General features: G+C 35.6%; 1 protein-coding gene across 2 annotated transcripts in view; it reads left to right on the forward strand.

Moving 5' to 3' along the window:
- The window catches only part of STK31 (serine/threonine kinase 31), a 75,912-nt gene that overhangs the window by 21,672 nt on the left and 35,296 nt on the right, over positions 1–18,944 (forward strand). For both annotated transcript variants that reach the window (XM_019443610.2, XM_019443611.2), the window contains exons 9-14: positions 5,767–5,882; positions 8,260–8,419; positions 11,211–11,333; positions 15,025–15,204; positions 17,260–17,376; positions 18,695–18,814. In XM_019443610.2, the coding sequence (XP_019299155.2) occupies positions 5,767–5,882; positions 8,260–8,419; positions 11,211–11,333; positions 15,025–15,204; positions 17,260–17,376; positions 18,695–18,814 (816 nt within the window). The remainder of the gene's footprint in view (positions 1–5,766; positions 5,883–8,259; positions 8,420–11,210; positions 11,334–15,024; positions 15,205–17,259; positions 17,377–18,694; positions 18,815–18,944) is intronic.

Here is an 18,944-nt window from a genome sequence, read left to right on the forward strand (position 1 = left end):
ATTTTGGATGATAAGTCTCTTTAAATTGCTTAATCTGCATCCTTGGCGTTGCTTAAGAGGCTCCTTTATCTCCATCTATTTCCTTTTATGGTAGTTAGGTCTCAAGGTTTGCTTAGATTCAGGGCATTTTTTCCCCTAAGAATACTGTGTATTTTTTAAATGTGTACATTTTTTCTAATGTCCGTTAGAATAAATGTACACTAAATGTACTATTCCAACACTGTTTCTACAGTTCACATCACCACCTGGATGTCTGTCCTGCATTTCGTTTGTGACACTAAATACCAGGAGTTGGCACAGACCCACAAGTTAAGGACTCGGTCCCATAAGACTTCTGTTTCAGATACCAGCCATGATCATGTCCCCCAGCTACCCCACTTCTGCCTATAAATTGAGGGTTCCTATGATCCCTACTCTCTTTGTTCAATAATTCACTGAAACAACTCACAGAATTCAGGAAGGTGCTATACTTATGATTATAGTTTTATTATAAAGAATATAATGCAGGAACAACCAAATAAAAGGAAGAGATGCACCGAGGATGTTATGATGAGGGTGGAGGTGGGTGGGGTAGGGGAGCAAGGGTATTTTATTTTAGCTTGCCACTCTCCCAGTACATTGGTTCACCAATCTGGAAGTTCCCTAAAATCTAATTATTATTATTTTAAAGTTTATTTATTGAGGGGAGAGGGGCAGAGAGAGAGTGGGAAAGAGAATCCTTGGGATTCTGAACAGAGTGGGGCTTGATCCCATGAACCGTGAGATTGTGACCTGAGCTGAAACCAAGAGTCAGACACTTTACCAACTGAGTGAGCCACCAGGCACCCCTGGATTTTTTGTTTGTTTGTTTGTTTTTTGTTTTAATCAGGGTTTTGTTAGGCTCAATAAATCAATGGTCAGCATTGGTAACTGAACTGAATTTTCAGCCGTTAAATCCATAAACCCATATCCATAGGGAGCTCTGCCTCATAAATCCATAAATCTTGGGTTCTAACTATTATAAATACTATTCATTTATCTAGGGACATCCTCCTAAGGGCATTTCAGAGATAAGAACTCTTCCTCTTAGAAAATAGTCTGTTTTCTTTAGAAGTCTAATTGACAAGGAGATTAATCACCTGCCTTTTATTTCTTTTCTCTGAGTGTGTTCCTCTGTCCTTTTCCATGAAGACTGTAAATGGATTAAAGGCCATTTACTTTACCTACTCAACATTAAAAATGTTTAGTTCAACTTTGTAAAGTTCCTTGGTGCCTCCTTATAGTCTGTTCTCTTCCTCCTACCCAAGGCAACCACTATTCTGATTTATATCACCATAGTTTAGTTTTAGTCTTGTACTTTATATAAATGGAATATTCTGATATATACTCTGTTGTGTCTGGTTTCATTAACTCAACATATTGTTTGTGAGATTTATCTATGTCGTGTGTATTAGAAGTTTGTTCATTTTTTATTGCAGAGTAGTATTCATTGTAGCAATATACCACAGTTTGTATTTAGGTTGTTTCTGGTTTTAGTTGTTATGAATGAAACCACTGTGTACTTACTTTTGTACACCTCTTTTTGTGGACATATGAATTCACATATTTTGGATTACAAAGATTCTTTCCTCAGCCGTGTCCAGTCTACTGATAAGTGCATCAAAATGGTTCATTTCTGCTATAGTGTTTTTGATCTCTTGCATTTCTTTTTGTATGTTTCTTAGAATTTCCATCTCTCTGTTTATAGTGGCTGTCTGTTCTTGCATGCTGTCTACTTTATGTGTTAGAGCCCATAGCATATTAATAATACCATGTTTAAAATTTCTGGCCTGACAGTTTGAGTATCTGCCCATGCCATGTCTGAGTCTGATTCTGATTCTTGCTTTATTTTTTCCAAATGTGTTTTTTTGTCTTTTACTATATATTGTAATTTTTTATTGGTAGTTGGGCATGATGTCCTGGGTAAAGGGATTTGCTGTAATCAAGCCTTTAGTAATGTGGTGATAAGGTGTGGGGGAGGAAGGAGCATTTTATAGTCCTCTGTCTCTGGACTTTGAATTTCACACAAGCTTCCCCCCACCGCCCACCCCTTTTAGGTAGGACAGGGTGGCTAGAGTGGGCTAGAGTTGGGTATTTTCCTTCCCTCAGGTTAGTCTCTGATAAAACCCCAGCAATTTAGGCTTGGTTTAAATAGTTTCCATGAGGGCAGATCTTGTTAAGAATAGAATACTCTGGCATATTTCAAAATGGTTCCTTTTCCCCTTTGCCTGGGAGCTTGAGGGGACTTTTTTATATTTATATTATGAGAACCTGGTAGAGACTCACAAAACAGATGGACATCCTGATGACAGTTTGCCTGGAGTTTCTAACTCCAGGTTGTTCACCTTGAGCCTTCAGCATTTGTCAGTTAAAGTTGAGGTGTACCTATACCAGACTGCTTCCCTCAGAAGTTTCTGCTCTAGTTAAGTTGTGGATGGCTTTTATTTGCCTGTCTCTCTAGTTTTGGGGGTAGCAGTTTTGCCCTGTGACCTCACCTCATGTAAAGTTTCAAGACTTGTTGCTGTTTCAGTTTATTTAGTTTTTTTTACTTGTTAAGATGGTGTGGTGATTTCTAGGCTTTTTACATGCTGGACCAGAAATGTGAAGTTTTTAGTGTTTTCAAAGAACTGATTTTTGGATCTCTTGGTTAAAAACATTTTTTTAATGTTTATTTTTATTTTTGAGAGAGAGACAGTGCAAGCAGAGGAGGGGCAGACAGAGAGAGGGAGACATAGAATCTGAAGGAGGCTCCAGGCTCTGAGCTGTCAGTACAGAGTCCTATGTGGGGCTTGAACCCATGGACGACGAGATCATGACCTGAGCTGAAGTTGGACACTTAACTGACTGAGCTACCCAGGCATCCTAGATCTCTTGGTTTTTTAATTTATTGTTTCTTTTGTATTGATTTCTTTGCTTTATGATTGCCTTTCTTCCTCTTTAATTTGCCCCTCTAGTTTCTTTAGATGGAAATTGATACCATTTTTTTTAAATCTTTTGTTCTTTTATAACATTTAAAGTACTTTTAAAAAAATTAAAAAAATTTTTTTTCATCTTTATTTTTGAGATACATAGACAGAGTGCAAGTAGGGGAGGAACAGAGAGAGAGGGAGACACAGAATCCGAAGCAGGCTCCAGGCTCTGAGCTGTCAGCACAGAGTCTGATGCTGGGCTTGAACTTGTGAACTGTGAGATCACGACCTGAGCGAGATCATGACCTGAACCAAAGTCAGACATTTAACTGACTGAGCCACCCAGGTGCCCCGAAAGATACTTCCTTTTAAGCACCACTTTATTTGTAGCCCACAGATTTTGATATTTTGTTTTTTATTACTTAAACATTTTTATTTTTTAATTTAATTTATTTTACTAGCTGTGTGATTAAAAAAATTTTTTTTTAATGTTTATTTATTTGAGAGACAGAGAGACAGTGTCTGAGCAGGGGAGGGGCAGAGAGAGAGGGAGACACAGAATCCAAAGCAGGCTCCATACTCTGAACTGTCAGCACAGAGCCTGACCCAGTGTTTGAACTCACAAGCTGTAAGATCATGACGTGAGCTGAAGTTTCACACTCAACCAACTGAGCCACCCAGGTTCCCCTAAACATGTTTTTAAAATTATTTTGTGATATTTTTGAATTATGAATTATGTTGCCTAATTTTAACATATTTGGAGATTTCCCCCCAATTAATTTGGGGGAAATAGTTAATTTTTTGGTATCAGAGAGCATACTCTATGATTTCAGTTCTTTAAAATTTTTTGTATTTGCTTTATTACCCAGCATATGGTTTGTCTTTGGAAATGCTCCTTGTACTTTAAAAAGTTGTGTGTATTCTATAGTTGTTGGGTAGAGTGTTTTATAAATGTTAGGTAGTTCGAATCAGTTGATAGTGTTGTTGAAGTCTTTTGTATCCTGACTGATTTTCTGTCTATTTGTCTGATCCATATCCAGGGAGGAGTGTTGAAATCTCCAAATATTATTGTGGTTTTGTCTGTTTTCTCCTTTTTTGTTAAGTTTTACTGTGTGAATTTGAAACTTTGTTATTAATTGCATACACATTTAGGATTGGTGTGTCCTCCTGATGAATTGACTCTTCTTTATGCAGTATCCCTGGGAATGTTTCCTGTGTTAAAGTCCACATTGCCTGATATTAATATAGCCATGTTTGCATGGTATATCTTTTCCATCCTTTAATTTTTACCCTTTTGTGTCTGATTAGTGTGTCTTAGCATATAGTGGAATGTAAGCTTTTTTATCCAGATTGATAATCTCCTATCTTTTAATTGGAATGTTTAGCTAATTTTCATTTAATGTGATTATTGATGTGGTTGGGTTTAAATTTGACATATTTTCTGTTTGTCTTACTTGTTCTTTGTCTTAAAAACCATACTGTTTTTATCTGAGTTCTATTTTTTTATAAGTGGATTAATAATAAATTCAAGATGTTTGAGTTTAATTTCACAGTTTTTTTAGATATAAATGATTCTTTCCCTCATATTTTATAGTTCTCATCCACATATAATTCATTAGCAGCTTGTGTTAAAGATTTGTTTTAATGTAGTCTTTGTAAATCAGTAAGCACATTTTCAAAGATTTAACTACTTTTTATTTTCCCACTTCTATTTCTTATGTTTATGCAATTTTGGAGTAATTATAAGAACAATTCCAGTAGTTGTAAACAGAGTTAAGAACAAACATAACTGATTCTTCATGGTCTCCTGTTCAACAAATGAGAGCAGAAGGGCATGAGCATACCTGAGTGTAGCATATTAGTAATAAACATTCAGTATATGCTGGTTCTCTCTTTCTTTTTTTTTCTTCAGTTTTTTAAATGTTTTATTTTATTCTTGAGGGAGAGAGACACAGTGTGAGTAGGGGAGGGGCAGAGAGAGAGGGAGACACAGAATTTGAAGCAGGCTCCTGGCTCTGAGCTGTCAGCACAGAGCTCGACGTGGGGCTTGAACCCACAAGCTGTGAGATCATGGCCTGAGCTGAAGTTGGTCGCTTTACTGACAGAGCCACCCAGGCGCCCCCTCTCTCTTTTTATTTAACCGAAGAGCATGTTGTTCAAATACTGAGTAATATTTCTATGTTTAACCGTATAATATCTGGTATGTAGTATAACTGGAATAAAACTGCCAGATCTTTATATTATTGCTCTGTATGTTATTTTGGATGATTATGGTAGACATGTATTTGAGATACCACTCAGAATCAGGGAGTTTAATCTAGTTTGGGTCAAGCAAATAATGTTTTTGATTCTTTTGTAATGTAGAATGACATAAGACTTTGTCAGAAAATAAATTGTCATTGAGAATCATTGGGTTTCTATGGGGATCTTTTACTTATCTTTTTAAAATTTAAGTGTTAAGACATGTATTATATGAAATTTGTTTCTGTTTGGATTATTAGGATGAATCCTAATCTGACTCAATGAATGAGTCCCTAATCTGTGTGAAGGCAGAAGCCTGGAATATATTATCTTTTTCAGATCCCAATTTATAGGGAAGTCAGTTGTCCTCTGGCTTAACATTAAAAAAATTCTTTTAAAGTAATTTCAGTGCCCAAAGTGGGGTTCAAACCCATGACCCCAAGATGAAGAGTTGCATGCTCCACTGACTGAGCCAGCCAGGTGCCCCCAAATTTTTTAACCTTTAAAATTTTAGTTATGCCTTAAAATCATGTAAGTGACAGTAGAAATACAGTTTCCTGTTTGAGACTCACTAAGATGTGCTTATTTTTTGTTGCAGCAAGAGAAAGCAACTACCATGGATTTGACTAAACATTTAGAAAGCACTCTGAAGACTCGTGTAGGTACCAGAATGAAAAATCTGGCAGCTAAGGTTGAAATACTGAAAGAAATTAGGTAGGTTTTTTAAGAAGGACAATTTAAAATAATTGTTAATTTGTTAGTGCTTTATTTAAATTGTATGCCCACCATTTTTGCTTTGAGACTTAATCTTTATATTTTTATGCCTCAAAGAGAAAAACTAAAACTCCTGAGATAAATTTTATAGTATTTTTGTCAGCATTCCTTTGTCATTACATGTAGTTATATTCTTAAAAAAAATTTTTTTTTGAATGTTTATTATATATTTTTTGAGAGGGAGAGAGAGAGAGAGAGAGAGACAGAGCACGAGTAGGGGAGGGGCAGAGAGAGCCAGAGAGAATCCGAAGGAGGCTCCAGGCTTGGAGCTGTGAGCACAGAGTTCGACGTGGATCTCGAAATCACCAACCATGAGATCATGACCTGAGCCGAAGTCAGACCCTTAACCAACTGAGCCACCTTGGCGCCCCCACATGGAGTTATATTCTAAAGTCATCTATGAGAGTGAAATGTAAAAATTAACAAGTTCTAAGTGGTAGTTTGATGGGAAACTACTAAGTCCAGTTGGAGTTCTTAGTGTTATTTTCAGGCTTATACTGAAACTAAAGATTTCAGTAATTTATTTCATTTTATTTTTTAATGTTTTATTTATTTTTGAGAGAGAGAGAGAGAGTGAGAGAGAGAGACAGACAGACTGCAAGTGGGGGCGGGGCACACAGAGAGGGAAACATAGAATCTGAACCAGGCTCCAGACTCACCAGGTGCTGACAGCTCAGAGCTTGATGTGGGGCTTGAACTCATGGACTGCGAGATCATGACCCAAGCTGAAGTTGGGCACTTAACTGACTGAGCCACCCAGGTACCCCATAGATTTCGGTAATTTAAATACTTAATAGTACTCTATCTAAAGAAAGAAAAAAGTGGTTTTCATACAGTCAGAAAAGTAGTCTTCCTAGAGTCAGAAGAAGAAGAAATTGGTAAGCAAGTCTTGTACACAGTTTATTTGGCTTTTCTTAGACTCCATATATGATTTATGTAGGTATTTTATATTAATAGAGAATAGCTTTATTGTTGGTTAGTGATAATTTGTCACCCTGTTCTGGAATATGGAAAAAAATAGTTCTCAAGACAATTTAGTTCCCTTTCCAATCTACACAAAGAACTTAACTCAGTAATTCATTTTCTCATGTACTTTCAAACACTAAGAAGTTGGTGACCTGAATTAATACTGTGTGTTGGTGTTTTGTCCAGTAGAAATTTATGTACTCTGGTATAAATCCATCAGTTGTCATCTGGTTTATAAGCCTTTAGATAGTTTGAGTAATTTTGTCCTTCTAGAACCTAATCAACTTTTGATGCACTACCAAAAATTAAGTGGCTACACTGGCACAGCTGTGAGTCAGACTTAGGACCAAAATAATCCAATAATTTTAATCCATCTTTGAGGAAATAATGTGCTGTTAGAATGGTGGCAGTCTAGTTGGAAACTAGAGAAAAGAATATGGATGGGCCTCATTGGTTTTGCTAACTGGCCTGCTTCTCCAAATGTTTTTTGTTTTTTCTTTTTTCAATTCCACAAATGCTAATCTGCATATTAAGGTACAAGGACTATGTGGCTGTAGTCTTGGTAAGCAAGATTGGCCAAGTCTAACATTTTTAAGGAAGTATTCAGAAATCTAATTGTAGACCGAAATTTAAGGTCTGTTTGATATCATTTAAAGTTCTGCAGACTTCGAAAGTTATCCTTTATGTAAAGGTTTTTTAACAAGTTTTATTTGCTCTTTTTCTCAATCAAATATTTTTAAGTTTTTAATGTTTGTTTATTTTGAGAGAGACAGCACATGCGTGTGAACAGAGGGGCGGGGGGAGAGAGAGGGAGAGAGAATCCCAAGCAGGCTCCATGCTGTCAACACAGAGCCTGATGTGGGGCTTGATCTCATGAACTGAACAGTGATGTCATGACCTGAGCCAGAATCAAGAGTCATATGCTTAACTGACTGAACTACCCACGTGCCCCTCAATCAAATGTATGTTTAATTATAAGTTATACCAATTATTTATGATTTTACATAAGGTTTTAAAAAGTACCTCTTCATGTTAATGTTGTACGTAGTTACTTTAGACCATTATTATTTAAGTGTAACTTCTTCCCACATCCATTAAAAAAATTTCTTTTTTAAATGTTTGTTTATTTTTGAGAGAGAGAGACAGAGCATGAGCAGGGGAGGGGAGGAGAAAGAGGGAGACACAGAATCTGAAGCAGACTCTAGGCCTGGAGCCTCATCTGGGGCTCAAACTCACCAATGGCGAGATCATGACCTGACCTGAAGTCAGATGCTTAACTGATTGAGCCGGCCAGGTGTCCTGAACTTAAAAATGTTTTGATCTTTTCCTTTTTGCTTTTGTTTTTGAATAGACGGGTCAACATCAATGTTCGTTTTGGAAATGACCTTTCAGATGCTTTGCGAGTGTTAGAGGAAGAGTGCTTTACTAACCCAGCTTCTTTGACTGAATTAGAGAGAATTTGGGCAGAATACAGTCTTGCTCAGGAGAACATACAAATTTGTGAAAATGTGGTAGGTCAAGAATTTTTTTCTGTTACGGTTTTATTTGTTGAACATGAGATATCTTTTGAAAAAGAAGAAGGATTGTAGATACTGTAGTGCTACTTTGTATGAAATCTTTAATTTTTATAGCATCTTCATGTTAATTTGATATCTTTTATTGCCTTATTAAAAAAAAAAGTAGGATAGATAATGGTGACTGTGGATAAAGAGTCAAAAAAATCTTTTCCCCTTTTGCATGAGAATTTGACCTTTGGATAATTCTCTTTCTGTTCCCTTGGTAATTTGATAAAATGATAATTCATGTTACTAGTTTAGATAAATAAAACTTCCTAGTTGGTAATTTATATCTGGACTTGAGCTATAAAGTACAAAGAATTGGTGGAGGCTTTTGCAACTGGGCATACCATCCTTGAGGGATCTTGGAAGCTATGCTTATAAAAGATGGTGCTTTTGAGGGGAGTGAAGCTTGTAAGCCAGGGTGACTTTGACACTTGCTAATGTATCTTGTTTTTGGGTCTGATTGGTGTCTTTTAAGCTTCAGTATTCAACTCTGCCTTACTATTAAATGCTATTAACGCACCCCTTGTTTAGAGGTGATTATTTGTGGGTAGGGGAGGGGTATGGAGAATGGATTATTTCCTATGAATTCTTTATTAGCATAGGTACAAGTATATTTATTTCCTCTCACAGTTTTCTTTAGTTTATCATATTGAGCTGAACAGAACTCCTTGTTTTTCATGTAAAGATAATTCACCACAGTCATAGCTTTCCAAAGTACCTGTAAGCTCTATACTTGTGTTTGGAGTTGCCCTGTTGTAAGTATTGGTGATTTCTGCCTCTGGGGATTGTACTCTGAAAGTCTTCTTCCCAGTTCATACCTGGGCTGCCCAGTTGGCAACCTAGCTGGCTCTCAGTTGAGAAGTGAACAGAATCACTAGGCCTTTGGAAATGTCGGGGATGTTTAATTTGGAGAAGCGATTATATTTGTGTCATTTTACATGTTTGACCGTAACTGATTAATTCTGATGATGGAAGAAAAAAAAGTGGCAGAAGCAAGAAGTTTTGAATCTCTATGACACACAGGTAGTGTTAATAGGTACTTTATAAACTTTTTCTTACACTTTTAAAAGGACATTTTTGCTCTTATTTATAAATGAGGAAATTGAGGCCCACGTAGCTTAAGGAAATTGCTGAAGATTACTTAGCTCTAAGTGTTAATATGGAATTTCAACCCAGGTATGTCTGACTGCAGAGTATATTTATTCTCTCCCCATTTAAACTGTATCATCAATATTAAAATATTTCATAATGTATTTTCATGTAATAAGATGAATAAGAACTGTTTTTTAACTTTTGTTTTTCTGGTTTGAGCATAGGACAGTGATTCAAGACAGAAAGGAAGAGGGCTTAATGTAGCTCCAGGACTTAGTATTTTAGTAGAACAAATGTGATTTTTTTATTAAAGTGATATATGTTTCTACTTATTGCTAATATTTTCAGGACTTACTTTTAGGCTTCATTGCCCTAAAGCTCATTTGATAGGCCGAAGAGTGGATTATTGGATAAATACAGAGTCATAACTGCCACTCAGAGTTGCCATTTTATTGCCCTTATTGAACTTAATTTGGGTCTTAGTATTGTTATTTTCATTTATGTATTTGTATTTTTGATGAAGAGATTCTTTTCTTTAGTCTATAGAGCTATAAAATGGTCTGATTGGGTGGACACAAAAAATATTCTAAAATTCAAGCTTTAAAAATTTTTTTAATGTTTATTTATTTTTGAGAGAGAGAAAGAGAACACAGCATGAGTGGGGGAGGAGCAGAGAGAGAGGGAGACACAGATCTGAAGCAGGCTCCAGGTTCTGAGCTGTCAGCACAGAGACCAATATGGGGTTTGAACCCATGAACCATGAGATCATGACCTGAGCCAAAGTCAGATGCTTAACTGACTGAACCACCCAGGAACCCCTAAAACTAAAGCTTTTAAGTGTTCATGCCAGATATTGTTATAGGTAGCAAAGATATAGATTTGTTTAAGACATGATCTTCTCTATCCTTCTTGGGTATGGGATAGATATACAAATAGTTTCAATATAGTTTGATAAGTACTATAATAGAAATCATGTATGGGGTTCTTGGATATCTCTATCTACCTAGGCAAATTGGAGGTTTTACTATGGTGGTGATTAACTGAATCTTGAAGGATAAGTAGATGAAGGAATTGAGGGTGGAATGGGAGTAGGAGGGAGGTAGTGTGTAATTAATAATAGAACTTGTATAATTTTCTTAAGAAAAACAAAAATTTCATTGTTGCACAAATAACAGGAAAAATTAGCAGGATTGTTAAATAACTTATTTCTAATTAAGGGAAAGAACTCTGAGTTTGGCGATCTCAGGAGAGATATAGTTGTCTTTTTTTGTTTGTTTTTGAGAGATTTGTCTTAAAGGCTACTGTGTTTGAAGAACATAATGTTAAATTTTTTAAAATTAATTTATTTATTTTGAGAGAGACAGAGACAGTGCAAGTAAGGATGGGCAGAGAGAGTGGGAGACAGAATCCCAAGCAGGCTCTGCATTGTCAGTACAGAGTGCTACCTGGGGCTTGAACTCATGAAACTGTGAGATCATGATCTGAGCCAAAACCAAGAGTGGGATGCTTAACCGACTGAGCCATCCAGGCGCTCCTATAATGTTAAATTTTATTCACTTTAAGAGATAATTTTTTTTAATATAGGTCAGTATGTAAAAAAAAAAACCTGATGTATTAATGACGGTTATTCTTTGTTTTCTTTTTCCAGAATGAAGTGAGTATTTTGATTGCCAGAAGAAATGAAGTGCAACAGAAGCTGAACATGGCAGTAGAAGTTTTTATTCTGGAAGTAGATGAGTTACCTCTTAATAAACGCTTGAAAACATTGCAGGTTAGAATTCAAAAATATATTATATATACATTAAAATACGTTTATCATTTGAGAGGTGAAATGAGCATTTACCAAGAGACCTCAGATAGTACTGATGGCTGCTAAATTTTTTCTTGTCTTCTTTGATGAATTCTGATTTTTTTAATAAAATTAAAATTTTACATTTATCTATTTAATATTTATATATATGTGTGTGTGTCTATCTTGCAAATAAGGTAAAATGGTCAGACACATCATGCTTGCTAGAGCAGCATTCACTGGGAAAACTCATAGAGACAGAAGCAGTAGCAGGCATGTGAATCCCTGTTTTTAGCAGAAAATCTGGTAGGGTCACGTCAAGAGTTACAAGAGTCCTGATCCTTGAGTTTTAGGGCTTTTAAGATCCAGGATTAGGAGCTAGAGTATAATAGCTATAGGATGTTATGGAACTTTGTCTTCAGCCCTTTCTCTCCATCCTAGCAATGACTTTAATTTGGAGTTAACGGGCATGACAGTATTATCATTCTACCTATTAACATAATTTTTCTCCTCACTTATTCCGATCTTTTTTTTTTTTATTGTCTCCTTTAATGATGTTTAAAATTTTTCTCTAAAAGTCCTCAGCCTTTCTTCATTTAACTCCGGGATGTTTATTTATTTATTAAAAAAATTTTTTTTAATGCTTATTTGTTTTTGAGAGAGACAGAGAGAGAGAGGCAGAGAGAGAGAGGGAGACACAGAATCTGAAGCAGGCTCCAGGCTCCAAGCTGTCAGCACAGAGCCTGACACTGGGCTCAAACCCACGAACCATAAGATTGTGACCTGAGCCAGACTCAAATGCTTAGCCGACTGAGCCACCCAGATGCCCTTAAACTTGGTTTTCTTTTTAACCACTATATAACTTTGTTTTTCCCTTGTGGTGTTAAAATATTGTTTCCTTTAATAATTCCTATTCCACCTTTTTTTTTGGTTAATAATTGCTTTGTAGATCTTTCCTTTTTCCCATCCTTTGTTTTAAATTAAATGTCTTTCTTAGACAACATGCTAATGGCTCATTTTTTTTTTTTTTTTTGAAGTTTACTGATTTTGAGAAAGAGAGAGAGAGAGAGAGAGACTAAGCTTGAGCCGGGGAGGGGCAGAGAAAGAGGGAGAGAGAGAGAATCCCAAGCAGGCTGTACACTGTTAGTGCAGAGCCTGATGTGGGGCTCAAACTCATGAGCTGTGTCATGACCTGAGCTGAAATCAAAGGTCGGAGGCTTAACTGACTAAGCCACGTAGGTGCCCCAACTAATGGATCATTTTTTAAAAGAATCTAATGTATAAAATTATCTTTTGTTGGGTAACTTGATTTATGTATTTGTAATTACTGTTTTAATAGAACTTATTTCTGTAATTATTTTGTATTTTTATCATGGATTCTTTTTTTTCCCTTCTTTTCTACCTTCTCCCCCTGTATCTTAGAACATTCTCACTTGCCTGTGGTGTGTCTTCCTCCTCTGAATTTCCCTTTCCCAGTTCGGGTAACCAAACAACCACAGTTGTTTAGGATTTTAGGCACAGAGTGTTATGGGTATTGTATAGGATAACTCAGATAAAAAATATTAGAGTTATCGCCTCATTCTTGTTTTATAAGTTGTTGGTATCTTTTGATCTTTCTCTGTGTATGAAAGTATTTTCTCTAAGAGTGCTTTCAAAGAGGTCTTTGTGGGGTTGATTTTTGTGAGGTATTAAATGTCTCAGGATATCTTATTTAAACACTAAAATAATTGCTTACATTTAAGCACTTTAAACATTTGTTTAGTTGGCTATAAAATATTAGGTCCAAAGCCCATTTTTCCTTCAAGCTTTTGACAACAGTAATCCGTTGTTTTCTTATTTCCATTGTTGTTGGTATCAGTCTGCCTTTTGTTCTGTGACCTTTTCCCTCACTGGAAACTTTAACATTTGCCCTTGACTTTGTTCCTTAAATTGCACTAAACATATTTAAGTTTAGATTTAATCTGAGTCAATTTAGTCTGAGGTTTTATATCTTTCTTTAGGAAATATTTGATAAATATTTGATAACTATTCCTCCTTTCCCCCCATTTACTTTTTCTCATTCTGAGACTTCTGTTGAATGGAGATTTAACAGAATGTTCTCTACATATTTTAATTGTTAATCCATTTTTTTCTGTTTTTTATCCTTTTCTGTGTCTTTTTGGAGGTATCTGAGGAATCCTTGACTTAACCATCTAGCTCACTAATTGGTTCTCTAGCTGTATCCTTTTTGCAGCTTAACCAACCCATTGTGTTATTTATTTCAAAGATTATTTTTTTATTCTTAATAACTTCAGTTGGTTTTTGTTTGTAAATAATTGGTTTTGCTTTGTATTTTCAATATTTCTTTTTGTTGAGAGTATTTGTTATGCTTGTTTTGAGTTCGTGACTTTCCTTTTTATAAGGTGACTTAATTTGTTATATTTCTTTCAGAGTTCTTGTTTTATTCACACATTTCACCCTCCTCTGAACCTCCTTTCAAAGATCTTATATTCCCTTTGAAAACTATAAGCTGTCTTAGTTTTGTGCTGTTTTGTAGGTATGGGATAGGGTGGTAGAGGGGTCCTAGGAAGGGGTGAAAGTTTGGACCATAACTTAAAAGACTTCGGGTGGTTTAGGGAATAGGATGGGATAGTTTGTCAGAGCTTCTAGGGTTACAGTCTGGGTTCAGATACTTCCTGTTGGCTTTTCTTGTAGAGGATCTTACTGTTCAGTGGACCTCCCAGTCCCTCTGCCTCAGCCACTAACTACTGTTTTCCAGGGCTACTACTCTTGGGTGTAAATGCTACCAGGTATTCATGGGAAAAGAGAAGAAAAGTGTTTAGGAGTGGGCAACTTTTCTGTACTGGTTATCAGTTTTTGCCTCATCTAGGTTCCTATACTGTACTTGTATAAACCCATTGCTTCTTGCTTTGTACTTCTGCTTTCTGGTGTGAGAGAGAAGGGCATATGAAGAAGGTTTACTTTTCCTACATGCTATTTTCTGTTGTGGTGCAGGCTTTTTCCCACTTTGCAGTGATTATATTCATTGTTTGCTAAGCACCAACTGTCTTCTGTCTTTCCAAAGGTTTCTTAAGAGTTTTGTGATAAAAATTTCTGGGACCTTTTAAGTTTTCCTCTTGCTTCAGTGACATTTCTAATTTTTAAAAAATTTTTTTTTAAAAAATTGAGAGAGAGAGAAAGAGACAGAGCATGAGTGGGGAAAGGGGCAGAGGGAGAGAGAGAGAAAATCCCAAGCAGGCTCCACACTGAGCATGGAGCCCAATGTGGGACTCAATCTCATGATCCTGAGATCATGACCTGAGCCGAAATCAAGAGTTGGATGCTCAACTAACTGAGTCACCCAGGTGTCCCTCAGCAACATTTTTAGAGTTTGATTCCTAGAGAGAGCAACTAAGCTCTAAGGTCTCATCTAGTCCTTTAAAAAATGCTTTTTAAGTACATGTATATGTTCAGTGTCTTCCTTAATAGAATTGTCTAACTTACACTATTATAGTCCAAGTAAATCATCTTCTAGGTAGTTTTATGCTTTCATACCTAACTTTTTCTAAGTTTTATTTATAAGATTCTCAAGGACAGGGATTCAACATACTACTTTTATGTCTCACAGATTATAATATAGTGTTTGAATCCTAATACGAAGTTAATAAACTTTAATAGAAATATCTTTCTGTAGGATTTGTCAACCTCTTTAGAGGCAGTATATGGAAAGGCCAAAGAAGGGGTGAACTCTGAAGAAATACTTAAGAAATTTTATGGCTGGAAGTGTGATAAAAGAGAGGAGTTCACCAGTGTTAGAAGTGAAACAGAGGTTTCTCTACAACGTCTTGTAGGATGGTTCCAGAACACTGTAAAGGTAATAAGAGCTCCTGCCCAGTGGTGGTGTTGGTGTTGCAGCATAAACCAGGGAATGTGGGCTTTTTAGGAATAATTTTTCAAATATAATTTACTACTTTTCTGAGGGAAAAAGGAGGAAAGGGATTGAGGAGAACAGGGCTGGGGTGAAGGAGTGAGGGATCTACATATTTCTATTGTCTAGGAGTATATATGAAAACAGCTTCAGTAAGCTGTTGTGGGTATAAGACAGTATTACTGGAATTTATTACAAGTTGTAGTGTATATTCTATAGCTGTAGTGTAACTGTATATACATGTGTTTTAGAGGGTAGTAGAGCTTTCTCTTCGTTTAGTTTCCTTTTTAGCAAGACATGTTTTAACATTAGTTGACTGACTAGTCATGCTTAAAATATGTGAATTGTTTGGCAGTGTTTAAATCTTTTCCATTCTAGAGATCTTAAATACCTTAAAGATATCTGAAATAAGTGAAGAACACTAGTCTTAGTTGATACTAGATATTAGAAAAGGTGTTTTGTGTATCATTCTTTTTAGTTCTTATTTATTACTGTAAAAACACCATGTAATTTTCTAAAAGCTATGGGGGCATATGGTTTTGTATAATGAGCTCAGAAACCTAGTTAAATTTCAGCCTCATTTTGATACTGATTCTCTGTTTTTTCTGTTCTTCTGTCTGCTTTACAACCTTCTCAGCAAGGGCAGGGACATCCGTGGTGGCATTTATCTGTGTGAATGATTTACAAATATGCATTTCTAGCTTTGTTTTGGAAAAAAAGTCTTTAATCTCCAGCTACTTCCAGAACTCTTCATTTTTGGCACTTCTTAGTAGATATATTAGTATAACTAAGTTATTTCTTTGTCTTCTTATGTTATTGATCAGAATTGTCTCTCTGATTAGGTTAACTTTCACTTACCCTTTTCTTTCATTTCCATAGCTGTTTCCCAAATCCATATCTCCATAATCACATATCTGAATCTCTGAAATCAAAGTGACTAGTTATGACCTTTATGTTCTATAATTTGGGCCCTTGATTTTATTCTGTTTAACACTTTATTTTAATAAAGTCTATTTCCTGATAGAAAATACCTTTGTTTTCCTAATGAGATGGAAGTCATCTGGGTTTAATTTTTAGTTTTTAATCTCCAGATTGCTAAATACTTAGCAGGTCATCACCAAATACCAGGTATAATTATAGGCCTTTTTTATTTGAAAGGCCTGACATTGTCTGCTTACTGTTTATCAGCTTTTAACTTTTCACCTGAGCACTTAAGTTTCCTACCAGTTTTTTGTTTTTTGTTTTAGATAGTGTGAAAGCATGTGTGTGCATGCGTGTGTGTACATGCACTTGGGGGAGGGGCAGAGGAAGCGAGAATCCTAAGCAGGCTCCACCCTCAGCATGGAGCCTGATGTGGGGCTCCATCTCATGAGATGGACTGTAAGATCATGACCTGAGCTGAAATTGAGAGTTGGTCACTTAACTGACTAAGCCACCCAGGTGCCCCAAGATTCCTACCAGCTTTTAGTTAGACTGCTTCTTTTACTTTCCCCTCTCCCCCCAAATCTTGGTCTTATTTCTGTTTGTTTGTTTCTTTTCATACTTTTCCTCTGTATTGTCCTCTTCTGTCTCTTAACCACAGATTATGTTAAAAAAAATCTGTATTTAGTGTGTAATATGTGTGTACTTTTTTTTTTAATGTCTATTTATTTTGAGAGTGAGAGTGTGCATGTGAGCAGGGGAGGGGCAGAGACACAGGGAGAGAGAGAATCCCAAGCAGTCTGCACAGCCCAGCGTGGGGGCTCAGTCTCACGAACTGTGAGATCATGACCTAACCCAAAATCAAGAGTTAGATGCTTAACTGACTGAGCCACCCTGGTGCCCCTTACCTTTTCTTCTTTGATGTGTAAGTTTTGTGAGGGTAGTTTATCTTTCTTGTGTATCCTTATTTCTGCCACATTGCCCAGTGCATAGGCTAATGCTCTGTTCTAGGTATAAGGACACAATACTAATTGAAATAATTAAATGAGATATTTCGTGTTTTAATTTTTTGCAAATGAGGCTTTCGATCTCTCTGTGGAAGAACCACTAACTTCTGAAGACACAATTGGTGTTATTGATGAAATCCTAGAGAAGACTGAGTCAAGTGTCTGCAAAGAGCTGGAGCTATCTCTGATTGTGAGTATTGTTAGTCTTTATTATTGCTTCCTTTGAAGCAATATAGTTTCTCTTCCTATTTAGAAAGTATGAAGACTGATCTTAGTTTTCTTCTTATAGACCTATTTAAAATAGTAACACTGTCAAGTTCTTTTTTTTTTTTAACCCTGTCAAGTTCTAATCCAAGTTCTAGTCCAAGAACAATGCAAACTCTTATTCTTCCACAGAGTAATATTTTCATTTAATAGGACTTTTCACATTAAAAATAAAGCCTAATGTTTAATTCTAGGAAAACTCCTAGGAAATTAATTCTAGGAAAAATTCTAGGAAAATTGTTCTTAATCTGAGTGTATCAGCTTTCTGTGTCATTTGATTCTTGGGTTTATCATACTCAAAGAGAAAGACTCTTTAGAATTTGTGAAAAATTGAAATAAAATCTGGGAGAGCTTTCGAAGTATATACACAAGACTGATTAGTATCTTCCTTTAGGTACTGTGTATGTTCTCTATTGCTGTGCCAAGTTAGAAATTAGTATAACTCCTCAAAAGAGCATTTTGTAATGTTATTATTGCTTACTGGGACTCCTTCCCAGTTTTTCAGGCGGCTTACAAAAGTCTCATTGGTTATGTTGTTCATTTTACTTATTTCTTTTTTACCTCTTGCAACCTTATTCAGATTAGCGTTAAAAAATACATCTATGTTACTATATTTCCCTATTTTCAAATAGTCTGTATTTAGAAGGTTTAGTCAAACTTTAATTTTATTATTTTATTATTTTATTGTTGAAGTATGATTAATATATAGCATTATATTAGTTTCAGGTGTACAAAATAGTAATTTGACAATTCTGTACATCACACAGTGCTCACCAGGATAAGCTTAGTCACCGTATGTTTATTTTGTAACATTATTGCAGTATTATTGACTATGTTTTCTGTGCTGTACTTTTCATCTCCATGACATATTTATTTTATAACTGGAAGTTACTTCTTTGTCAGACTTGATTTTAGAAGTGTTTAATAGATGATTTCTAAAAATAATTTAAAGTGTTGAAGTTCTGTTTAGTTCCTACATTTAATGGAGTGGTATCCCTGATTTCCTTTAGTACTACTCTAGAAAGGTATAGGAATAATAGTGTAATGGGAGCAAAATTTCCTATGTGAACATCTTTGACATCAATCTCTCTTTTGCTTAGAAAAAGATACATGCTTAAGAAATACTTTGAAATAGAAATTTCTTAAAGGCAACATTTTAAAGTTTATTCATTGTTATTGTAGGTTTAAATTATTTTGGATACTCTTTTGTCAGTAATTCCATATGTATGATTTATTTCACTTAGGAGCAAGGTGATGCAGACAAGGAGATCATTTTAAATACATATAGTCAAGTACTACAAAAGATCCGTTTAGAGGAAAGGCTTATCGCTACAGTACAATCCAAGTACAAGGACAGTATTGAGGTTGGATTATGCTTTATTTTTTTGGTCTTATATATTGATGCTTTGAATTTTTTAGGACTTAAGTTTTTTTTCAAATAGTTTAATATCCAGTGTGTAGGTAATTATTTATTATTGCTAGGAAAACAGTGTA

This window comes from Panthera pardus, unplaced genomic scaffold (assembly GCF_024362965.1).
Source record: "Panthera pardus isolate Hobbes unplaced genomic scaffold, ASM2436296v1 HiC_scaffold_8, whole genome shotgun sequence".
Lineage (NCBI taxonomy): Eukaryota > Metazoa > Chordata > Mammalia > Carnivora > Felidae > Panthera > Panthera pardus.